A 25,449-nucleotide genomic window follows, 5' to 3' on the forward strand; every position below is an offset into this window, starting at 1 on the left:
CTACAGCCAGGCCCATAGAACATATGATTCCCATCCCTGGCCCAACATTGGTCTAGATCACCCCACGAGCAAGCTGCCCTCGGCTGCCCCCATCCGGCAGTCCTGTTCCTAGCCCTGTGGACTGGAAAGGCTCCTGGTTCCGGTCATACTGATAAATACGGAAACTCCATCTTTATTGGCTGTATAAACATCTCTGGTCTGTACATACATTTCATACATCATAGGGCAGGAAGCGAGGGCCAAAGGGAGGCCCAGCAGCACAACAGCTCACCCGCTTTCCCCACAGCCCTACCCGCTCTGTGCAAACCAAGACCAACAGCTCCTGCTCCCTCTTCCTCCATGGAGAAGTCACTGTTATGGGGAGGGGGTCAGGGGTTGAGGGATTAGGAGATAGAGGGCTCGGTGGGGACGACACACATAAGTGCTAGAATCAAACACTGAAGCGAAACAGGCAACTGGCACAAGCAGCAAGCTGAGGCATGGGACGGGGCAGGAAAAGGGGAGGGAGAGGCCACGCTGCCCCTCTGGCCTTGCTCGGCTGAGGCTCTGGGGTGTTGCCCTCACGCTGACAGGGAGACAGGCCCCAGAGCCTCAGCCCCAGTACCTGGGAGTTAGGGACATGGGTGGCACTGGTAAAGAAAGGATGGAAGGGGAAAAGGAGCGAAGGTCCTAGTGCCCTGTCACCTCACAGCCCCTCTCTCTTAAACATGCAACAGGCACCCACCCATGTGGGTCCAGGTATGGGGAGCCAGAGATGCAGATTCTCTGTGGTGCCTGAGCAGGCTGGGGTGGAGAGCCAGCTCTCAAGGGAAAGAATGGAGAGCCTAGAGGAGTCTTCCTGGGGCAGCAGCTAGTGAAAGGACAGAGATGACCAAAGAGAGGTCCCCTGGCCCTGCCAGGGGTATGACAGCAGCAACTGGTTCACACAACCAGGAAAGAAAACAAGAAAGAGGAATTCAAGAAGAACTACCATGGTGAGTAGGGGAGGGGGCTGTCTACTCCACCCTCTACAAAGCATCATGCCTAAATAGCAGCTGAGATAGGGTGCTCACGCTTCTCCACCCACATGGCGCCAGTGAAGGAAAGGGGGATCCAGAAGCCCACTGACCGAAGCGAGTGGGACCACCCACATACCAACACCATTCTTTGGGTCCATTCCTGTCCAACCAGGGACTCAGGCCCAGGGACTGACAACAGTGGCAGCACCAGGTCAGAAACGTGGGCACAGAGAAGCGTGACGGGCCTGAGCCAGTGGGGGCAGAGTGACTACACACCTCCAGGGGCCTGCTGGGTAAATGAATCCTCTGGGAAGTCAGGAACTGGGTGTCTGGCCCAGCAGAGGGTGGGCAGGGAGAAGAAGCAGGTCTGGAGGGGAGGCCCTAGCCACTCAAGGGGTGCAGATCTACTTTGACTTTCTCCCCGCAGCTCAGCATTCCAATGGTGGGGAAGAAGCCTCCAGAAGGAACAACAGCATCCTTTTTCCCAATGATCTTGCCATTCCGAGTGAAGAAAACCTGGGGAGGAGGTGGGGAGAGGAATGGAGCAAGCAGGCTGTGGCCTCTTCCCTGAGGATGCTGGAGCTCCACAGGCCTGAACCCCAATCACCCCAGCTTGCAGCGGGGCTGGAGAGGGACAGTTAAGGTGATATGGGAAGTGACCACCAGAGGGCATGCTGAGGCTGGGAAACAGCCTCCCAAGACCATCTCCCCATCTCAGCAGCCCCTGGAGCTTGGAACAGCCCTTGGGCAGCGCCAGAGCTTCCTGTCTTTCCCACCCTGGTTGTGAGTTCTACTCCCCACTAATACCCACCCTTTGCCCAGACCCAAGAACCCTGGTCCCACCCCAAACTCTCCCTACTCACCACCACCTTCCTGCCCTCATGCTCTGGCTCTATCTCTTCCCCATCCTCTTCCTCTTCCTCTTCCTCCTCTTCCTCTTCCCCTTCCTGGTGCAGGTACATGACATTCCGCACGTTCCGGACGGCCCGGGCAGTTGGAGACAGGATCACTGTGTCACAACTGTCATCACTGTCCCCTGGGGGACCAAGAAACCTGAGCTCCTGTGGTGCCTTTCCACCCTCAGCCCCAAGCAGCCTGGTTGGCCACCCCCACCCCACTTACCCTCACTGTCCAAAATGTAGTCCCGGGGGAACATGATTCCACAGCCCATGATGTCCCCTTTGTAACAGCGTGGCCCAAAGGGGTCCCCCACACCGCTGCCATGGAAGATCTTCCCATCGTCTGTTGGAGGGAGGGGAGAGGACACACACTTGAGGAAGGAGAGCTGACAACACACCCCCAAAGCGGCCCCATGAAGCTGAACACTTCCCATCCCTCAGAGGAAGGGAAGGGTCAGGGCGGAAACAAAGATGGAGAGAAAGGCTGGGCGCAGTGGCTCACGCCTGGAATCCCAGGACTTTGGGAGGCCGAGGCGGGTGGATCACCTGAAGTCGGGAATTTGAGACCAGTATGGCCAGCATGACGAAACGTCTCTACTAAAAATACAAAAATTAGCCAGGCGTGGTGGCACTCGTCTGTAATCCCACCTACTTGGGAGGCTGAGGTGGGAGGATCACTTGAGCCTGGGAGGCAGAGGTTGCAGTGAGCCAAGATCGTGCCACTGCACTCCAGTCTAGGCAACAGAGTGAGACTCCGTCTCAAAAAAAAAAAAAGAAAAAAGAAAAAGATGGAGAGAGAGATGTGGGAAGGGGGCACCAAAAAAATAAAGAGATGTAGTATCAGCCAGGTGCAGTGGCTCACGCCTGTAATCCCAGCACTTTGGGAGGCCAAGGCGGGTGGATTACAAGGTCAGGAGATCGAGACCAACCTGGCTAAAACAGTGAAACTCCGTCTCTACTAAAAATACGAAAAATTAGCTGGGCCTGATGGCGGGCGCCTGTAGTCCCAGCTACTCAGGAGGCTGAGGCAGGAGAATGGCGTGAACCCGGGAGGCAGAGCTTGTAGTGAGCCAAGATCGCACCACTGCACTCCAGCCTGGGCGAGAGTGCGAGACTCCATCTCAAAAAAAAAAAAAAAAAAAAGAGACGTAGTATCCATCTGCTCAAAGGGGTAAGGGGGAAACCCTTAGGAAAGGAGTCAGAGGAGGGGGCCCTAGGAAAGGAATGAACACCCAGGAAGGGCAGGCAAGGGGAGGTGAGTCGGGGAACTCTGGGCTCAGTTTTCTTCTAAAGTCCTAAAGTCCTAAAGGAAACCAAGCAGCAAAAAATAAAAATAAATCAAGAAAATGAGGATCTGCAGGAAGGGCACAGAGGGGACCAGCTCAGAGGCCTGGAATGTCCCATCTGGGCCCGGATCTCCTTCTCCTGTCCTGCTCCCCCGGTTTCCAGAGCTGGGAGGAAAACACAGATGGGAGGAAGCACTAGCGATTTGGGAAGGGGAGGTCAGCCAGCAGCAGGGCAAAGAGCGAGGCCATTTGCGAGGGGCCATGAGAGGGGAAAGTGGATATCCCTATGCCTCCACATCTCCCACCATCCCACCTTTCCCAGGCAGCCCACTGTTCACCTGCATGATAAGCCACAGACCCTCTGCTCCAGCCAGGGTGCCTGTTCTTGGGATAGTCCTGCATCCAGAAGAAAAAAGAAAATCTGTGGTCCCACGCATAAACAAGAAGACAGGAGAGTGGCGAGTGGCATCTGAACCTCTGGAACAGGCCATGACCCAGACAGTGCCAACCCCGCACACTCTCATACCCTGCAGGCACCGGGACTTCAGGGGAACCAGGGAGGGTGAGGAAAGAGTTAAGCTTTTAAGGCCAGAGCCATGGCATGTCCCACCCCCACCTCCCAGGCCTTAGTGTGTGGTGCAGTCACGACCTGTCTCAGGTCCTTGGTCACATGGGGTGTGTACTCTTACACAGCTGACACATACAACTGTGTTCCATCTCAGCTAACACCCTCCCTCCAAAGTCTGGGCTCCCCTGGTTTCTTCTAAGAGCTTCCTGGCACTGCCCCAACAGCCCCAGACCTGAGCAGCTCCATGGGCAAAAAAGCTCAGCCCTTGTGCCCACCTTCCGTGCCAGCCCCAGGGCAATGTAGCATTTCTCTCCAGGGTCCACGATCTCCACCTCGAAGTAGTGGCTGCGGGTGCTGAGTGGGTGCCGGGCCTGGGCCAGCCCCACATCCACGATGCTTTTGCCCTTCCCTAAGTACTCCAGCAGCTGTGGAGGAAAAGCCAGACAGGGGTCAGGGGACAGGCTGACACCCACCCTGGAAACCTGGACCCAAGACAGTCTGGGTCCCACTTTCCCAGGTTTGACAAAAACTTCTGGCTAAAAGGGAAAGAATCCTAGAGATACAATGTGGCTCCAAAGTTCTAGGCCAGCATGGAAGAGCAGGATGGGGTGGGAGGCAAAGGGGAGAGCATGAGCAGGGGGAGCCCCTTGCTGAATGCCCACCTCCCCGCGACGCTTTCTGGGAGGCCGGGGAAAGCGGCACAGCTAGGGGAGTGGCACACCAGGGGGCTCTAGATAACATCCTCATCCTGGTAAAGAACCCTGCAGCCTTTCCTGCTGGGAAAGGTCCACCCAGGGTCCCGAACACAGGGGAAAGGAGAAGCAAGACTAGGCTGAGAGGAAACTTGATGACTTTCTCAGCGGGCCTAATGAGGACAGGGAGGATGCAGAAGTTAGGTGCCAACCCCAGATATTCAGAGGAAGGGGGTGAGTGCAGAAGCCAATTCTGCCTGGGATGGGCCTGACATAATTTCTCAAGGTCCTTGTTTTACTTGGCTGTGAACACAGCTGTTCTTAGCTGGGTCAGGGAGGTGCTGAGGGGAGCCCAGGGACCCAGAATGCCCAGCTCTACTCCCTCATTTCATGTGAGGGAGGGGAGAGGTCAAAATGAAGACAGAGGCAGGCTTAGCTGTTCCCAGCCCCTCATTGCTCATTCAAGGGGCAAGGAGGTAGGAGAGGGGAGATGACTGATGGGTTCTTGGGACTCTTCAGTCCCACAATGGTCCTGCCTGGGCACGACGGGGCGGCAACCCCCAATCTGGGAGGATTTATTTGTTAGTTGTCATGGTAATAGTGGGGCGATGACTCAACCCCATCCCCTCTTTCCCCCACCCTCAGCCTTACCTGGGATTCCTTAATCTCCTTTTAATTAGTCCAACTGCCCCTCAAGACTTTCTTCTACCCTCCCGCCCCTGCAGCCCTGAAGGAAACATGCTGCCTGGGGACCTCCTCCATGTCTCCCTGGCAAGCTCTGGGACGCTGGCCTCTCACCTCTCACAGATGCCTGCCTGAACAGGAAAGGAATTATGCCCACCTGCACCAGCACAGAAGCCTGTGTGTGTCTCCAGCAGAGGCTGCTCCTGCATCCCCACTCCCAGCCTCAGATGGCCGGCTGCTTAGCTCAGGTGCTTAGAGTGGGGTGCTACTAACCCCTTCTGAGAGTAGGACTAGAGGGGCTTGGTGCCCTTCTCAGCCCTGCATCCCCAAAGCCCCACCACCTCAAGTCCATCCTTCCCTCCTCTCCAAAGATAACTGGGGATGGATGAGGGGGAAAGCAGAATGCACGGGAGACCACCTAAGCCCATCCCCAAGGCCACACTGTTTGAATTCTGTTCATGGTGTATTTTCTGCTCAGCTTGGGTTCCTCCTCTGCCTCTCTCCCCAGCAAGCCCGGAGGGGTGTGGCTTGATCCACATGAACTAGTTTAGACTCCACCCAGGCAGAGCAGCCCCCATCCCACCCTCTCCACCCAGCATTGCAGAACTGGGTGGGGGACCCCACAGCTGCCTTTGACCCATTCTATCCAATTGGCCTCGGTGTAGGAAACACAGTGTTCTCCATTTCCAGAGCCAAAACACAGCCGATCCAGATCCTGATCCTTGGGAAATACCCGCCCAGCCCTTCCCTTTGCCTCAGCTCAGAAGAGGGTAGCTGCTGCATTTCTGTCTCCGGATAGGGTGGAGGTGCTTTCTCACGCTAAAAGCCAGGACAGACTACCCCAACATGGGTCTCTCAAACCCACTCTCCACCTGCCAACCACAGAGCACTTCAGACAGAATGCTGATGTCCTGGACAACAACTAGGCACCTGTGCAGTGTACAGGAGAGGCTGGTACAGCGTGCCCTCTTCAGAGGGGGCAGCCCAGCCCTCACAGTGAAAGCCATCAGAAACCTCCTGATCCACTCTCCTGCTCCTGGACAAAGTTCCCCTGACCCCTCCTGAGCCTTCCCAGAGAACTCAGAGGGGTGGAAGTGGGGGGAATATTTGGCCTCCCTGACAGATTCTTTCTTGAACACATTCCTCTGCCTCCTTGGTCTACAGCTGTTGGGAACCTAGAGGAGGAGTTAAGGTTAACCCTTAGAGTCTGAACTGTTAGGATCTTGATGCTGGTGCCTCAATCTGTGCCTCAGAATCCAACAGACCTGGGTTCAAATCCTAACTCCTATTACTTAACAGCTGCTAACCTCAGGCAAATGACATTCACCTCCTTAAGCCTTGGTTTCTTCAACAGTAAAATCAGGATAAAATTACCTGGATTTCCAAAAACAGGGGAAGACTTAATGAATGACCAATACACATTGCTGCCTCTCCCTAAATCAGGAAATGGGGTTACACTGGAACTGCCAATCACAAACAAGGAAATGATCTTTCATCTTAGCCATTACTTCCAACTACAATGGTCCCTTAGGCCAACCAGGACGATGACCACTCCCCAGACAACTCTAGCCTACGTGTCCTCCTCTCAAACAATGTCCGATCAACAGAAATGTTTCTCTGCATTTTTGGTGGGGGAAGAGGAAGCCCTTTCTTTGGGTGTCCCCCCAGTACACCATACCACCAAAGCCCCAAGAAGCCAAAGAGGTGACTCAGTGCCACAGAGTGGCGGCTGCAGACCAGAGTGTGGACAGTCTCGTGCACTCCACACCCTCCCTCTACCAGTAGCACCTTCCCAGCCTCTTCTCCCCTGCTGGTATCCGCCCTCCTCCCCTTGCCAGCAGAGACCCTAATCCCTCTTGACAGGAGCAACAAAGGGCTCAGTGCCCTGAGGGCCCAGAAGCAACTGAAACAGGAACCAAGTACACACTCTCCACTGGCCAGCGCAGGCCCCAACACGGCCTCCCTCTGGGCTGGGTCTGGGGAGGACCCCTGCAAGGGTGGGGCCTCATTCACCACCCTGTGTGTACCAAAGCTGTTGCCCCTGTCGCTAAGGAGTTGTCAGAGGAGCTGTGAACAGGGCACAAACACAGAATGAGTTTAATCCCCCAGCTGTTACCTACCGCCCCCAGCTCCCCTCCACCACATTACCTCACTTTGCGAGGCCTGGGGGCAGGGATGAGGCAAGAGGCAACACTCCCACCCCTGAGCAAGTGCCCCAGCAATTCCTCAACCCCCTCAGAGCTCTGGGGGGGTGGACTCTTTAGGAGGGGAAATAGGCCACAGGAGGCAGGGGAAGAATTCCACTCAAGAAAGAGCCAGGTCTGTCTATATCCAAAGACTCAAATCTAACAAATGTTGAGGCCCAGTGCAGTGGCTCATGCCTCTAATCCCAGCAATTTGGGAGGTCAAGGTGGGAGGATCCCTTGAGCCTGGGAGGTGGAGGCTGAAGTGAGCCAGCACTCCAGTCTGTGTGACAGAGTGAGAGCCTGTCTTAAAAAAAAAAAAAAAAAAAGGGAAAGTTGGCATGACTGGAAGAAGGCACATGTCCCTCAGGAGGTTCATGCCCAAGTCGGCCCCAGAGGAACGCGTGCCCCAGGAGTAGTGCTCCCACCCTGCCACCTGGCCCAAGCTGGGGTGAGGGTCTAAGAGAAGGGCCCAATTCAACAGCTTATGTCTAAAAAAGAAAAAAACTCCTAAATAAGTGGCCTGAAGGTGTTGGGGGGAGGGTGGGGAGGAAGGAAGGCTATTTATAAATGTCTACAGGATTCTGCATCAATTAGAAAAGATTGCCTGGGAGGAGCTGAGAGCAGAGTGGGGACAGGTCCAGGCAGAGAAAGGATGCCAGGAAAAAACTCTTGAGGAGAGGTCAGAGATGAGAGCTGGAACATCGCCCTGGCTCAGCCCCAAGTTTAACTCTAGATACTGTCAGAATGATGGTAGATTGAGAGAATAAAAGGAGACATGAGAGTCACGGAGCGGGCATCTGAGGCCTCTTAGTTCTCGGTCGCTGCAGTCTGGGACCCTGATGCCAGAAGGGGGTGCAGAGTGTCAGAAGCAGCAGGAGAGCACACTTCCTGTCATTTTTCCTGAGTTCCACTCTACCAGGGGGAGGCCTGGCTCCTAATCCACTCCCACCCCCCACTGCTTCTGTTTTGTTATAAAAGACTGAGTTGAAAACAGCCTGAGTTGGGGTGGAAAGGCCAGAGGGTGGAGAAAAAGGCCAGGCCAGGAGCAAGGGGGTAGCAGAGGGACAATTCAAAGTGGGAGGGCTGAGCAGCCCACTAGAGGTCAGGGCCAGATCCTGGACTTGGCGTCCCTTCACTCCCAATGCAGCACAGTGTATTGAGGCCAATAGGAAGAATTTCCCTTCCTCAAGGTTCATGAATTTTCCAACAAAACTTAAAATCCAGGGAGGAAGAATTTCCCTTTCTCAAGCTCCACATGCTTCCCAACGAAGCTTAAAATCCATACTAAAGCAGGTATGAGGAAAAGATAAATGAAGCAAGCTTTGGAGGTGCAAGGATGCTCACTGAATCTTTATCTGCCTCCATTCTAATCCTCTATCAAATGCAGGGATAAGACAACAGAGACTGACACTGACGCTTCCGCAAAAAAGATGGCTAAGAACCTTCCACCACATGTGTGGGACTTCTGACCACACCTGCCCCACAACACTTTGAATGAAAAGCCTGGGCCAGCTGAGCTGGGATCAAGCCAAGAGGGTGATCCAGGCATTTTGCCTCCAGATCAGCCCCCAGCCCCTCAAAGGCAGGTGTGCAGGGCTGTAGAAGACACCAGAAGCTGAAGGAACCAAAAAAGGCAAAGCAGAACTACTTGTTCCCAGGGTCAAACTACGAACCTGAGTTCCCCAAAGAGGAGGAAGTGAAGAAAAGGGAATACGTGCTAAAGAAAACACAGATCTGGACTCAAGGACTCATGTCAAGAGCCCAGGCTATCCTGCCGAACCCCACACAGACACTGTCCCAACTCCCCATTCCCAGCAATTCAGACATGACCATGTGCCCACAGGTGTTCTGCCCAGCCTCCTCCAACCCAGCCCCTCCCACCCTCCCACCCGCTACTTACAGTCCCACAGACTCTGACATCATGTAGCCGGCCCCATTCGTCCTCGTAACTGTCCACCATCATAACGCTGTCGTCCTCACGGCCCAGCTCAGCGTTGAGGTGCAGCCGCACCTCCTCACCGAGGGAGTGCATGCCCACTGCTGGGAACAGTCCATCTGGGGACATGGGCATGATGGTAGAGCCCACCTGCAGCGGGGGGAAAGAGGGAGCTGCCGCCTGGCCTGCTTTTCCATAGCTCACCTAATTCTTATAAGGTTACTTTTAAGATGATGCACCAATAATTATCGCACACACTGACAGATTAAAAAAAAAAAAAAAAAAGGCCGGGCGCGGTGGCTCAGGCTTGTAATCCCAGCACTTTGGGAGGCCGAGACGGGCGGATCACGAGGTCAGGAGATCGAGACCATCCTGGCTAACACAGTGAAACCCCGTCTCTACTAAAAAATACAAAAAACTAGCCGGGCGAGGTGGCGGGCACCTGTAGTCCCAGCTACTCGGGAGGCTGAGGCAGGAGAATGGCGTGAACCCGGGAGGCAGAGCTTGCAGTGAGCCGAGATCCGGCCACTGCACTCCAGCCTGGGCGACAGAGCAAGACTCTGTCTCAAAAAAAAAAAAAGCAACCCAGAGGTGCAGAAAAGTTTACAAATGTGCTAAGTACTCCTGGCTAGGCAAGGTATCTACAGAGCTAGAAGACAAACACAAGTCTCCTGACTTGCTGCCAAATACTTTCAGTACGTGTGCTGGATAGGAGAGTGCCGAGGCGCAGATGCTAAGGCAGCAGGACCCCTTGGCCAAGGCCTGAGAAACCAGTTTCCCAATGTGGGAGATGGAATTGGATAGAAGGGAGAGAGCTGAGTGTCTCTCTCTTCTATTGGCTCCTGTCCCATCTCCTCACCACGCATAGTCTCTCTATGAAGAGGATAGTGAAAGAGATGTGAAACAAGGAAAACAGGACACAGAAAGGACATATCCCCAAAAGCACTCAAGTCAAAACCCAAAGAGGACCTCCAGCTCACATGGCCAGGCCATAACCTTCCCCTCTCTTTTATCTGCTCAAAACCTTCCCCCAAATCACCTAATTCTGTTCCCCACAATTCCTGCTCATCCTCTGCTCCACTAACTTGCCTCTCTCTGCCTGCCATCTGGGCAATGTCCCAGCTTCCTCTGGCCATGGGAAGTATCTTCTCTTACACACAGGAGACTTCAGGAGAATCTGAGGCTGGACTGGAGGAGATGGGAACTCAGTGCAAGGGTCCCTGGGCAAGCCCCAGCCAGCAGACTCTTCCTAATCACTCCCCACAAATCCTTCGGCAGATTTCAGCCACATAAATCCCACCCACGATTTCCCACTCACCCGCTTCCCATTTTTGGTGAAGAAGATCTGGGCAGTCTGCACATCAAAGGACACAGGCTCAATGCCACAGCCAATCCGGTCCCCGGAGTTGCACTTTGACCCAAACTGGCGGCCCTTGGCTCGGCCATTGTACAGCCTGCAGACAGAATAGTACAGACACAGGACCCGAGCCTGGCCTCCCAACTTCTCCCCAGGACTGACACCAGAGGCCTCATCCTCATCTTGCTGCTCCTGGTCACTCTGTGATGGTACCCACTTATGTCCTGGCATGAGCATCACCCTCCTCTAGTCTGTAAGCCTCCAAGGGTAGCTGCCAGGCCACTTCCCTGTCCTGCCCAGAAAAGTCTATGAAACACCGAATGGGAAAAGCCAGCCCAACGTAGTTCTTCAGATCTAAGATTCCCAAATTCATAGGAAAAGGGCCAGGTTGCACAGGAGGCAACTCACTTGCCATCATCAGCATGGTAGGCTACAGAGTCAGGCAACCAGCCAGGCTGGTGATCCAAGCTGTAGTACTGAGGGACCAGCCCCACAGCAATGGTGCCCCGGACTCCACTGTCCACAATAGACACCTGGAGAGAAGACAGCAGGGCACAGTCAGCAGGGCTGGAAAATGGGATGAATTGCTGGGGGTGGGGGAAGGGGACTTAGAGATGAAAGGGGGCTGAGGCTCAAAGAGAAAAAGGACATGGGAATCAGGAAAAAAGATAAGATTCTCAGATGGGGGAACTGGTGAGAGTGGGTGCCTATTTCACTTAGAAAATTACTCCCAAGCTTTGGAGAAAGATAGGACTCATATCCCTGTATGGTGGGTTTGGGTTAGGGGACATGCGTCAAGGTCTGGGATATGGGTCAAAGTCTACCTAGGTAAGGGGCAGGAGAGCAGAAGGGACAGGGTGACAGGTCTCCAGGGCACCTATCTCTCAAATGAGGGGCCATGCTATCCTGCACCTATTTCCCAGCCAACAGGACAGCCCTGATGGAAAATTAAAAGGCCCAGGTCATACATCTAGTAAAGAAGCTCCTTGGGGCTTAATGATCTCACCCCCAAGCTCATCCCCTGCTCTGCCCAACCACTGCCCTGATCACCTCAAAATAATTGCTGTCCTTGGTCAGGGGTCGAGAAGCCACGTAGCAGCCAACTTCACCAGAGTTTCCATGGTAACTGAAGGAGGAATGAGGGGGAAATTCCATTAACAGTCTAGCCTAAGAGTAGGGGGAGGGCCTCAGCATCTCCCACCCTTACCCTGCAAGGGCCAGCACACAGGAGAATCCATCAGGCCGCACTTCAGTACATCGGCAGACATCGTAACCAGATACTTAAGGTCACCTCACCCTACTTCTCTCACAGTCTCCAGCTGGAATCTAACCCATACCAGACCAGTGCAAGCCTGGTTTCTTCATTTCCAGGAGGAAAAGAACGTAGAGCCTCCTTTACTTGCCTAAGAGAGGTCTCACAACCCTGTTTAACCTCAGTCTCTCATGCTGCAGCTTCGGCCCTTTTCCTCTAGCTCTGTCCTCAGTGGAGCTGGAGAATGGCTGGTCTCTATCCTCTTTACCAAAGCCCTTCATCAACTGGAAGACAGTGATTCAGTTCCCATTCCTCAGCTTTCTTGCCTCTAGTTAAACAGCACTACTTTCTCCCCTCTTCAGTGGAACTTTGTGAGAGCATGGGCTCAGAAGGAGTCAGGGAAGGGGTTCAAGCCAGAAAAGAGGGAGGAAACACACACACAAGCCAAGGGGCTGGAAATACAGGAGTTGGTGGACAGGGTACACTGTACAATGGCCCTTCCCCAAATAGGAAATCAACTGCCTTTGAAACAGCCAGTCTTTGCTAGACCCAATCCCTGAGACAGAGGCAGGAGACTCAGGTACCCCACTGGAGTCTTAACAAAGCACCTGCGAAGCTCCTGAGACCCCAGCAGCCTCCTGTGTCTGACATGATCCCTTCCCCTACCCAGCTGGATCCCCTCCTTGCTGGATGAGGACAGAGCCACCCAGTGACAGAGGCAGAGGTGAGTGCAGGGTGAGGCAGCACACACGGCTTCACTCATAAAGGCCTCTGGGCGGGTGGATCACTTGAGGTCAGGATTCGAGACTTGCCTGGCCGATATGGTGAAACCCTGTCTCTACAAAAATTACAAAAAATATTAGCCGTATGTGGTGGTACACGCCTGTAATCCCAGCTACTTGGGAGGCTGAGGCAGGAGAATTGCTTGAACCCATGAGGCGGAGGTTGCAGTGAGCCAAGATCACGCCACTGCACTGCAGCCTGGGTGACAGAGTGAGACTCTGTCTTAAAAAAAAAAAAAGAAAAAGAAAAGCCTCTGGAGTCAAGGGCATCCCCCTTTCCCTGTGCACAGTCCCCTTCTCTGGAAAAAAAAAAAAAAATTCCCTTTCCTCTCTAAGATCTGGAACAGAGAAGAAAATGTGGAAGCACTCCCCTAAACTCACCTTAAAGTATCTCCATCTACAAGGATATGTTTGAACCTCTCCTGATATCGGAAAGCTCGGACCTCTCGAATCTCCCGGATCCGCCGGCGCCAATTCAGAAACCGGTAGTGCAGGTTGAGGTCATCCATCTTGTTCATGAGAACAAACCTGCCAAGGGGAGAAGGGAATTGAGGAGAAGGCAGGGCCCTGAGTAAAGCACCTTAGCCTGTGTGACCCAGAATGTAGAGAAGGCACTGGCCTTGAGGCTAGCTGCCCAGATTGACCTCAACAACCCCCATCTTCTTCCTTTCATTCAACAAACATTTACCAAGCTCCTACTATGTGCACTCTTCTCCATGCTAGTGATAGAGCTGTGAACAAGATGGACAGAATTCCCATTCTCACACGCTGGGAGGTGGACATGACAGGCAATAAACAGACATAATTGCAGGCAGCTCAGAAAAGAACAGGGTGATATGATAAAGAATCTGGAGGCAGTGGACAGAGTGGACAGAGGCGGTCTCTCTGAGGAGGTGACATTTGAGTTGAAAAGGAGCTAGGCAAATGACAAGCCAGGCATATTCCAGGCAGGAAAAGCAGCCACACGTCCTTGGGTGGAAGAGAGCTGGCATGGTAGAGAAACAGAAAGAAGGCATGGACAGCTGGTGTGAAGGGAATATGAGGGAGAATGTACAAGATGAGAACAAGGCAGGAGTCAGATCAAGGCCTTACAGACAATAGTAAGGAGTTTGGATTTTATTCCAAGATGGAAACCTCTAGAGGGTTGTAGCAAGGAAATGCCATGATTGGCCAGGTATGATGGCTCATGCCTGCAATCCCAGCACCTTGGGAGGCTGAGGCGGGAGGATCACTTGAGGCCAGGACTTCCAGACCAGCTGGGGCAACACAGTGAGACCTCATCTCTACCAAAAATTAAAACAATGAGCCAGGTGTGGCAGTGTGCACCTGTAGTCCCAGCTACTAAAGAGACTGAGGATGGCTTGAGTCTGGTAGGTCAAGGCTGCAGTGAGTTCTGATTGCGCCACTGCACTCCAGCATGGCTGACAGAGCAAGACCCTGTCTCAAAAAAGAAAAGAAAAAAAAAAAAAAAAAACGCAATGATCCTGGGCCTGGTGGCTCAAGCCTGTGATCCCAGCACTTTGGGAGGCTGAGGTGGGTGGATCACGAGGTCAGGAGTTGAAGACCAGCCTGACCAACATGGTCTGTACTAAAAATACCAAAAAATCAGCCAGGCGTGGTGGTGCGTGCCTGTAATCCCAGCTACTCAGAAGGCTGAGGTAAGAGAATCGCTTGAACCTGGGAGGTGGAGGTTGCAGTAAGCTGAGATCGTCCTACTGCACTCCAACCTCGGAGACAGGGTGAAACTCCATCTCCAAAAAAAAAAAAAAAAAGGCCACGATCTTATTCAGTTCCTAAAGATCATTCCAGCTGCTGGTTGGAGAACTGATCACAAGAGGATCAAGAACAGATGTGGGCAAACAATTCAGAGGTTGTTGCAGCAGTTCGGATGAGAAATGACATCCACTGAGTTGGTAGCAGCGCTGATGGATGGGAGTGGAATGATCCAGGTATTTAAACAACCTTCTACATATAAATGAATGAATGATTTTTCCTGGGAGTCAAAAGTGAGAAAGAGGTGAAGTACTCTTCTCTTCCCATTCCCCAAACCCTGGGACAGGGGTTTCTTAAGGCCTGGCATTGCCTTGCACAGGGTAGGTGCTTAGTAAGCCTTGGCTGGGCTGAATTTGATCCCAATGCGCAAATTACGACTCTTATGCAGTAGCTACAACCCACCACGTGGCCCAGAAGAGTAGGCACCTGTGGGACAGACAGCCCTAAGATTCCACTCCCAGGCACTCAGCCTGGGCTCGACCCCAGGTAGATGCTGGTTGCCCAGACCGCATAGCCTTGCCACCGGCGAGTGGCGGCCCTACTGGGCCCCGTCTCCTCCCCGGGCACAGCTTGATCACTGAGATGAGACCCGGGAGCAGCGGGGCCCCAGCCTATCCGTGTGCCTACGCCCAGTCTCCCCAGGCCCTGCACTGGGCCGAGGGTGCGCCGACAGAGGAAGCCCAGTGACCACAGCGCAGGGCCCCGCCCCTGGCCCCGTAGCCCCCGCCCAGGACCCCCGCCTTGCACTTCAGGCTCCGGGGAGATACGAGGCCTACGGGACCCCGCCCCCGATCCCCGCCTACCGGGGCCGCCGCGTCCTCCTCATCCATAGGCCTCTCAGCTCCGCACACAAGCTCTTCGGCCGCCGCCACCACACACATCCGGGTCCCCGCCTTTCCTCGCTCCTCGAGGCCCGCCCCGTCCCCCACCTAAGCCAATCAGTAACGGCCTCTGACGACGGGCACCTGCAGGAGCCAATCGGAGGGCTCAGGCCGGGTGTGGGGCGCGGCCCGGTGCCCTGGGTACCCTGCTCAGGGCCGGGTCTAGTCAACCCGGCTGTCGCTGGGGTGAGCCAAGGCGACGTGGCAGCGCGGACGCTGCTGGGTGCCTGGGCGCCGCTGTGGCGGACAGGGGGCGGCTCCTGAGCGGCGCCGGGCGGGACGGGACGGGCGGAGAAGGTGGCCAAGCTCGCATAAACCTTGCAAGTATTACGAGTATTATTTGAGCCCTTGTTCCGCGCCGAACTAAAAGCTTTACCGGAATGTCCATTTAATCCACGATGCAGACTTATGAAATAAATCTTATTATCTCCTTTTTACGGATGGGCCACAGGCTGGCCTCGATAGCCTGCGCGCTTAACTGTTACTGTATGCTGTATACCCTCCCGAGCTCCGTTTCATGGCACTGCTCGCTCATTATTGGCAAGAACATTCCATTCCAGGAGGAGAGAACTTGGGATGCAGAAGGAACAGTGGCACGAAGCGGCGTTCTGTGGAGGAACACAGGGATTTGGTAGGCTGAAGGAAAGTTAGACTGGGGTCAGAATGTGAAGGGAGGAAGACATAAATATTTATTGAGCACCTAATAAAGAGTGTCTACCTGCCATTCTGGGGGATTGGACTCCTAGATGAGGACTTCCTTGCTCCCTTCCCATCACCATATCTCTCTTTTCTGGACGGAAAGATTTATAACACTTCATTTATAACACTTATTTATAACACTGTTTTTTTTGTTTTTTTTTTTTTTTTTTTGAGACGTAGTCTCACTCTGTCACCCAGGCTGGAGTGCAAGTGGCAGAGTCTCGGCTCACTGCAAGCTCACCTCCCAGGTTCACACCATTCTCCTGCCTCAGCCTCCCGAATAACTGGGACTACAGGCGCACGCCACCACGCCTGGCTGATTTTTTTTTTATTTTTAGTAGAGACGGGGTTTCACCGTGTTAGCCAGGATGGTCTCGATCTCCTGACCTCGTGAGCCGCCCGCCTCGGCCTCCTAAAGTGCTGGGATTACAGGTGTGAGCCACCGCACCTGGTCTGTCTAGCCCACTTTCAAGGCAGGAGGGGTGTTAAGTTCCACATTCTGGAAGGCAGAGTATCTACATAAATTATTTGGAAATCTTCTAGAAGAAAGTTTTCTCTTCTCAATTTATTTATTTATTGACTCAAATATTTATTTATATCAGTGTTATAGATTGAGTTGTATCCTCCAAAAGAAGATATGTTGAGGTCCTAAACCCCCCGTACCCCAGAATGTGACCTTATTTGGAAATAGGGTCTTTGTAGATTTAACCAAACTAGGATAAGGTCATGAGGGTGGACTCTAATTCAATATAACTTGTGTTCTTATAAAAAGGGGAAATTTGGGCCAGGCACGGTGGCTCACATCTGTAATCGCAGCACCTTGGGAGGCCAAGGAGGGTGGATCAAGAGGTCAGGAGATGGGAGACCATCCTGGCTAACATGGTAAAACTCCATCTCTACTAAAAATACAAAAAATAAGCCGGGCATGGTGGCACGCGCCTGTAGTCCCAGCTACTCAGGAAACTGAAGCAGGAGAATCGCTTGAACCTGGGAGGCAGAGGTTGCAGTAAGCCGAGATCATGCCACTGCACTCCAGCCTGGGCGACAGAGTGAGACTCCATCTCAAAAAGAAAAGAAAAAAAAGAAAACCCAAAAAGGGGAAATTTGGACAGACACAGAAGGAAGACACTGCGAAGACAGTCACGTGATGTCAGAGACAGAGATTGAACTGACACAACTGTGAGCCAAGAAATGCCAGAAATTGCCAGTCACCACTAGCAGCTGGGAAGAGGCAAGAAAGCCCATTCTGCCCTGAGTCTCAGCGAGAGCAGGGTCCTGCTGACACCTTGATTTTGGACTTCTAGCCTCCAGAACTCTGAGACAATGTATACCTGTCTTAGCCACCCAATTTATGGGTCTTTGTTACAGTAGCCCTAGCAAACTAATGCAATCAATATGTATTCATGTGTCTTTATTTTATACCTTCAGTTATAATCCAATACTATGTAATCTATTTTGTTGCTCAAATTGTTTCAGCCTCTGTCATTGAGAGCTCTTTCAGGTTGATTCCCTTGTCCCCTTGATATGCCCCCATCCTTTTGTTTAGTGGGTACTTCCTTACTTTCTAGTACTGCAAGATGCTCTAAATCATCAATTTTCCCTGCCCCGGCCCCAGAATCAGCCAGTTCTCCACATTCTTCCTTTTATTGGAGAATGGTATTTAGAAACCAAGATCTAGCTGTGAGATATGCTACTATTATTGTAGTGTCATTGCTTCTAGGCCCTCTGGGGCAACGGAGTTAGGTAATACATGTATGTATACTAACCATGTGCATATAGGTATCTATAATCATTTCCGTATCTATTCATCTGACTATATACTAAGCTAAATACAATTTCACACTGCTGTCTCCCATGCTACCCCAGTACCACAGAGTTCATTCTAGCCTTTCCTCCTTGTGGGTGTGTGACTTCTCCCTCTGACAGTGAGAAACCTGGCTCCCAACATTCATTACTTATTTGCTCAACCCCAATATATATGTAAAGCATTTTCTTTTGTTTGTTTGTTTGTTTTTTGTAAAGCACTTTCAAAATTTTTAACCCATAGCCCAATGAGAAATAGATGTAATGGTTAGGCCGGGCACAGTGGCTCAAGCCTGTAATACTAGCACTTTGGGAGGCCGAGACTGGTGGAGCACGAGGTTAGGAGATCGAGACCATCCTGGCTAACACGGTGAAACCCTGTCTCTACTAAAAAATATTAAAAAAAAAAAAAACTAGCCGGGCAAGGTGGCGGGCGCCTGTAGTCCCAGCTACTTGGGAGGCTGAGGCAGGAGAATGGCGTGAACCCGGGAGGCAGAGCTTGCAGTGAGCTGAGATCCGGCCACTGCACTCCAGCCTGGGCGCCAGAGCGAGACTCCATCTCAAAAAAAAAAAAAAAAAAGATGTAACGGTTACAGTACAGTGTTTCTATAGAGTGCATCCTTCTTTTTGTTTTTAGCCTTTGAGAGTTTCCAGTGAAAACACTGTTTTCCAAAGTTACTTAGGTCAGCTCCTTTTCTTCTCACCCTCCTCAGTGTGTGTGTCATAGATGTATAATATAATTAGATGAATTTGTCACAGTCTGCATTCTAGCCCAGAATACCCTGGCATCCTGGCTGATTTTCTCAGTTGTTTGTCGTACGTTGGATAAACAGATATTAGCACTAAGCTCTCTGGGAGCACAATTCCTACTTATGTCCATATCTCCCAGTTACATCTGCATAAATAGGTGCCCCATGAATCCATTGAATGACTGAATATACTTTTATTAATTTAATTATATATTAAAAGAAAGCAAGACGCAGATCCTTAGTTGCTCCTTTTTGTTCACTAATGATTCCCAACTCTCAACCATCTGGCTGGCTCCAGCCCAGTCTAGAAAAGTCTTGCTCCCTTTCCAGCTCTCCTTCCTCTGATGTACCGAGACACTGGGGACCAAGGTGGAGCACACATGCGCGCACACACATCAACACGCATATGCTGTTTTGCTCCCCCTGCCCTTTTACCTTCACAACCATTACACAAAGATGTGCTTTCCTCCTTGGGATGCTTTCACCATCCCCTCTCTTCATCCCTATCCATCTCTTCTCCCAAACTCTCTTGTAAAGCCCTATTCCCTGGGAAGTCCTGTTTGATTTACCCTGGGGGCAGTTTTCCCTCTCCTGACAGCACTCTGGGCCCCTCAGACTATTGGCCTTTACCTGAGAGCAGGGAGAGGATGAAGAAAAGAGAGAAGAGGCGCTGAAGGGGTGAGAGGGCCGAGAGAGTCCCTGGAGTAGGCTGGGCTGGCACCGAGGTCCAGGAGGATGGCTGAGCCTCCAGAAGAGTTACAGTGTCTCCATCACCTCTCTGTCCCTCCCCCAGGACTGCCTTTGCTCCCACCAAAAACACCAATATTTCTTGGTGTCTATTCTAAACTACTTCCATGGGCTGGAAGCTAGAGTTCCAGAGATAAAAAAAAGGTATGGGGGGCCGGGCACGGTAGCTCACGCCTATAATCCCAGCACTTTGGGAGGCCAAGGCGGGCGGATCATGAGGTCAGGAGATCGAGACCATCCTGGCTAATACGGTGAAACCCTGTCTCTACTACAAATACAAAACAATTAGCCAGGCGTGCTGGCGGGTGCCAGTAGTCCCAGCTACTCAGGAGGCTGAGGCAGGAGAATGGCATGAACCCGGGAGGCGGAGCTTGCAGTGAGCCGAGATTGCGCCACTGCACTCCAGCCTGGGCGACAGAGTGAGACTCCGTCTCAAAAAAAAAAAAAAAAAGTATGAGGGCCCTATTCCCAAAACACCCACAATCTAACTGGAAAAATGACACAGGAAAAAAGGAACAAAAATATAAAATAGCAACACAATAATGTGGATGAATTACAAGGAGGGCTAGGTGTCAACTGGCCAAGTAGGTGAGGAAGAGGTGCCAGAATTTGGTTAGTGATGGGCTAGGTGTGGTGTCTCATGCCTGTAATCCCAGTACTTTGGGAGGCTGAGGTGGGAGGATCACTTGAGTCTAGGAGCTCAAGCTCCTATATTGTCCAGCCTGGACAATATAATAATAAGATCCTGTCTATATTTTTAAAAAAAAATTTTTTTGAGGCAGAGTTTTGCTCTTGTTGCCCAGGCTGGAGTACAATGGTGCGATCTCAGCTCACTGCAACCTCCGCCTCCTAGGTTCAAGAGATTCTCCTTCCTCAGCCTCCCAAGTAGCTGGGATTACAGGCATGTGCCATCACGCCTGGCTAATTTGTTTGTATTTTTAGTAGAGACGAGGTTTCTTTTTTTTTTTTTTTTTTTTTTTTTTGAGACGGAGTCTCGCTCTGTCGCCCGGGCTGGAGTGCAGTGGCCGGATCTCAGCTCACTGCAAGCTCCGCCTCCCGGGTTTACGCCATTCTCCTGCCTCAGTCTCCCGAGTAGCTGGGACTACAGGCGCCCACCACCTCGCCCGGCTATTTTTTTGTATTTTTTAGTAGAGACGGGGTTTCACCGTGTTAGCCAGGATGGACTCGATCTCCTGACCTCGTGATCCGCCCGTCTCGGCCTCCCAAAGTGCTGGGATTACAGGCTTGAGCCACCGCGCCCGGCCGAGACGAGGTTTCACTATGTTGGTTTCACCAGGCTGGTTTCAAATTCCTGACCTCAGGTGATCTGCCCACCTCAGCCTCCCAAAATGTTGGGATTTCAGGCGTGAGCCACCGTGCCTGGCCTAAAAAATTAAAACATTAGCCAGATGTGGCGGTGCATGACTGTGGTCCCAACTACTCTGGAGGCTGAAGTGGAAGGATCACTTGAGCCCTGAGGTTGAGGCTGTAGTGAGCTGTGACTGAGCCACTGCACTCCAGCCTGGGTGACAGAGTGAGACCCTGTTTCAAAAAAAAAAAAAAAAAGAATGTGGCTAGTGATGAGGGGAGTGAAGGGAGGGTCCTTCTAAGCTGAAAGCTTGGAGTTCAAGGGAAGAAATGATCTCTGAGCAACTATGCCTCATCCTCACTTCCCCTTATCCCATGTCAATCCCCAAGATGAGAAACCACCAGGGGGTTCTGGGGCAGGTGATTCAGTCAGCTAACTGAAGCAGAGTGTGTTTCACGGTCATTGTCCATGGGGCCCTGAATGTCAGGCGGAGCACAGGTTCTGTGGTCGGGGAGGACATCGAGGAGCAACACATATCCACCGGGGCCTGTGGGGTCAGGGGGCGAGGGGAGGAAGAGCATCAGGTCAGATAGCTGAGGCATGTGGGGCTGAATACATAACTATATGGCCGGGCGCGGTGGCTCATACCTGTGATCCCAGCATTGTAGGAGGCCGGGGTGGGCAGATCATGAGATCAGGAGTTGGAGACCAGCATGACCAACATAGTGAAACCTCATCTCTACTAAAAACACAAAAATTAGCCTGGCATGGTGGCACGTGGCTGTAATCCCAGCTACTCAGGAGGCTGAGGCCGGAGAATCGCTTGAACCCAGGAGGCAGAAGTTGCAGTGAGCCAAGTTCGTGCCACGGCACTCCAGCCTGGGCGACAGAGCTATGCTCTGTCTCAAAAAAAACCGAAAAACAAAAACATAAATACAGAAGTGACAGGTTGATGGGTGCAGCAAACCACTGTGGCACATGTTTACCTATGTAACAAACCTGCACGTTCTGCACATACATCCTGGAACTTAAAGTAAAATTTAAAAAATAAGAAATAAAAAGTAAAGGGCCCCTGAAGTCCTTGAGGAGAAGAGAATTATGGGGATCAGGAGCACGTTTCAGCAGGACCAGTTTGGATGGTATGTGTGGGAGAGATGGCAGAAAACAGGGGCTGCAGGTCAGCTGAGGTTTACACAGTAGTTCCCATCAGGCCCACATCAGCCTTAGGCCATGTTGTGATGTAGTCATTGAACTTCCTCTCTGGGACTTTCTGTCTGTGGACTGTGCCACTGCTTCTTGTTTCAAATTTAAAGCTGAATATGGTCCAGGCAGGCCCCTTCCTTTACCCCTTGTTCTCAAAAGGAAGTCAGCACTTGGGGAACCATGAATTTAGAGGGACAGGTTGAGTGTGAGAGACACAGCATGAGCGACCAGAAGACCAGTGTATAATGTAGATGAGGAGGAGGAAGTTCCAGCAAAGTTTATTTATGGAAAAGCTTAAGTGATAGCCCAAGCTATTTAGCCTTTCCTCAGCCTGGAAGAAACTTCTCAGCAAACCCTTCTCACACAAAGGCCAGACAGAATCCCAGAGTTTTGTACCTTGGCCCACACTCTTGGTCTGAGTGCTAAACACGTGCTTCAGATTTCTGCCCTGGGTACTAAGGCAGAGGGCATCCCAATGGCAGGAAGGCAGAGTTCAAGGGGCTCAATCTGCAAAGAGACTGGTTAGACCCTCAGCACTGATGGCCATACAACTGGGAATCATGCTAGAGGGGGAGGGGGAAACAGGGAAGTGTAATGCTGGGGTGCTGGGTGGAACTGGACTGTGCAATTGGGCTTAGAATCTAGAAACTAACAGAGCTGGGCAGATGGGAGAATCTGAGGAGGTGGTGGTCGCAGTGTGGGAAGGTGGGGCTGGAAATTGAGGAGGATTGAGGAGGGAGTGGTGGATGTTAGAAGCTGGCAAAGTGTTGGGCTTTTTCTGAAAGATCACCTACAAAGGAGGAGCACAGATTTTTTTTTTTTTTTTTTTTTTGAGACAGGGTCTCACTCTGGTTGGCATGCAGTGGCATGATCTTGGCTCACCCCTCCCGCCTTAGCCTCCTAAGTGTCTGAGACTAAGGCATGCACCACCACGCCTGGCTGATATTTTGTATTTTTAGTAGAAATGGGGTTTGGCCATGTTGCCAGGCTGGTCTGGAACTCCTGGGCTCAAGTGATCCTCCTGCCTTGGTCTCCCAGAATGCTGGGATTACAGGCATGAGCCACCATGACAAACATCTTTAAAGAGCCACATCAAGCTGGGTGCAGTGGCTCACGCCTGGGCAACATGTCGAAACCCCATCTCTACTAAAAATACAATTAGCCAGGTGTGGTGGTGTGTGCCTGTAGTCCCAGATACCTGGGAGGCTAAGGTGGGAGGATCTTGTGAGCCCAGGAGGTCAAGGTTACAATGAGCCGTGATGGAGTCACTGCACTCCAGCCTGGGAAATAAAATGAGACCCTGCCTCAAAAGAAAAAAAAAAAAAAGAAGTCTAGAACCAGACCAGAAACACCATTTGACCCAGCGATCCCATTACTGGGTATATACCCAAGGGCATATAAATCATTCTATTATAAAAATACATGCACATGTATGTTTATTGCAGCACTATTCACAATAGCAAAGACATGGAACCAACCCAAATACATGGAATACTATGCAGCCAGTAAAAGGAATGAGATCATGTCCTCTGCAGGGACATGGATGAAGCTGGAAGCCATTATCCTCAGCAGACTAACACAGGAACAGAAAACCAAACACCACATATTCTCACTCATAAGTAGGGGCTGAAAACAATGAGAACACATGGACACAGGGAGGGGAACAACACACACTGGGGCCTGTGGGGGCGGGGGTGGCGAGGGGAGAGAAAGCATCAGGTCAAATAGTTAAGGCATGTGGGGCTTAATACCTAGGTGTTGGGTTGATGGGCAGCAAACCACATGGCACACATTTACCTATGTAACAAACCTGCACATTCTGCACATGTATCCCAGAACTTAAAATTAAATTAAATTAAAATTTAAGAAAGAGCCACACTGGGATCCTGCAAGAGCACAGCCATCTCTTTCCCCTTCCCAACTTCCCACAGGCTTTCCACCTTATTCAGGAGCACCAACCCGAAGTCCAGGAGAAAGACCCTAAGACCCTAGCCAGAACCATGTGTAGGACAAAATAAATCGTGATAAAGGGGGTGGGGCAGGACCCCAGTACCCTGGAACCCGTCTCTGACCAGCCTTGGTTCCAGGGAGCCTGGTCAGAGCTTGGGGCAGGGGGTTGAAGAGCCTTGGTGGAAGGGGTGCTTTCTCTTACCTCTTTCCCACTTTTGCCCTTCCTCTCCTCTGCCCTGGTCTACTTTTCCCATCAGCAGTAGCTTCTCCCATCAGCTGCCCCACAACCCTCTCCTCCCTGCCTCTCCAGTCTGCATCAGTATCTCAGGGCAACAGGAAAACACCATTCTCCAAACACAGGTCCTAGGGTCCCGGGGTAATGTGTGGAAGGGGGCGGTGCTGACAATGAGGTCCGTATTATTTCGTATTTACCTAAAAGTTCAAGAAGTCCTTGCTGACATTCTTGCTTGAGGCCCAGCATTTAAACTTAGTCACTGCCCAGAGCCCTTGTTTTAGGAAAGAATGAGATGGTCCCTGTTGCATAACCCAGAACTGGATGGGTGTGGGTTGCCGAAGGAAACAGTCCCTCTTCCTTTCTCTTGTGAGGCCTGGCTAGGAGTGCCTGGGATGGGCGGGACACTGCCTAGGGAAGGTGGGTGGGGAGCGGTGGAAGCCGACCCTTGCAGCGAAGGTAGACAAGTAGGCAGGCAAAGATGCTCAGAGTAGTCCCTCCCCCGAAGCCCCCTGGGCACAAGACAGTCTGATGAATCTAGAAAACCCCATGGATGACTGGGAGGGAAGGAGACGGATTCTGGGAGAGGAGAGGAATGGAGGAGCGAGCTTACCTGAAGGATGGGGATGGGAAGGGGGGTGGGGTCTGCTCTCTGGCCACTGTCCCCAAGAGCATCCAGAATACGAGTTCCTCTATTTCTGTCCCTCTCTAGTTTCAACCGGCCAATTTTCCCCCTTTCCCTGCCTCCCAGCGAGTTTTCACCCCGCACAGAGCCCTCTCCAACTCTTCCAGACTCCGCATGCGCCCACCACAATGCTAGGGTCTCCTACGGTTTATTCCAGGTGTATCCCTCCCTGCCTCCCGGCCCTCACCCCTGTTGGCTTACCCCAGTCTGGCTCCCCTCAGGCCCCTTTTGTCCGTAGTCACATCTCAGGGGTGCTTTCTCTTACCACTTTCCCAATTTTGCCCTTCCTCTCCTCTGCCCCGGTCTACTTCTCCCATCAGCAGAATTTCCCAAGACCCCGTTATCCACCCTCTCCATCTTTTCTCTGTCCCTCCACATTTGCCCACTCCTCGTGATCCACACACACCACCTCTTCTCAGTTCCCTTTCAGCCCCCATCTTCTCACTCCCCACCGGGTCCCTGCATGCCCCTCGTCTTCCTACATAAACACACTAAATGGATTGCACTCCAGTCCTCCCCTTCTTCCGCTCCTCCCCACCCTCCAGTCCCTCCAGCCAGCTGTACAGCTCCCAAATTCCGGGCCGAGATTCCCGGGAACAAAGCAAGAAAAATCAGAGCAATTTGGGAAGTAAACAGAAACTGGAAAGGGAGGGGGAAAGAGGATTGGGGAGGACCCAGGTTGGGGGGGCCCTCCCCAGTCCCACCCAGTTTAGGGAATGCCCCTGCCCTCTCCCCCACCCCCCCTTCACCTGGCTCTTAAAGGGCCCGGCCCCTGGCC

At 52.2% G+C, this 25,449-nt stretch overlaps 1 protein-coding gene across 1 annotated transcript; it reads right to left on the minus strand.

Annotated features, from left to right (window-relative positions):
- Positions 1-146: 146 nt before the first annotated feature.
- SPRYD3 (SPRY domain containing 3) lies at positions 147-15,341 on the minus strand. The gene is made up of 11 exons (XM_008003367.3): positions 15,217-15,341; positions 13,022-13,168; positions 11,657-11,732; positions 11,015-11,139; positions 10,568-10,703; positions 9,214-9,399; positions 4,027-4,176; positions 3,522-3,579; positions 2,121-2,240; positions 1,862-2,034; positions 147-1,514 (listed from the first exon to the last, which is right to left on the minus strand). The coding sequence occupies exons 1-11, from the start codon at positions 15,237-15,239 to the stop codon at positions 1,380-1,382; spliced, it is 1,329 nt and encodes a 442-aa protein (XP_008001558.2). The 5' UTR covers positions 15,240-15,341; the 3' UTR covers positions 147-1,379.
- Positions 15,342-25,449: the final 10,108 nt, after the last annotated feature.

The sequence above is a fragment of the Chlorocebus sabaeus genome, chromosome 11 (assembly GCF_047675955.1).
Source record: "Chlorocebus sabaeus isolate Y175 chromosome 11, mChlSab1.0.hap1, whole genome shotgun sequence".
Classification (NCBI taxonomy): domain Eukaryota; kingdom Metazoa; phylum Chordata; class Mammalia; order Primates; family Cercopithecidae; genus Chlorocebus; species Chlorocebus sabaeus.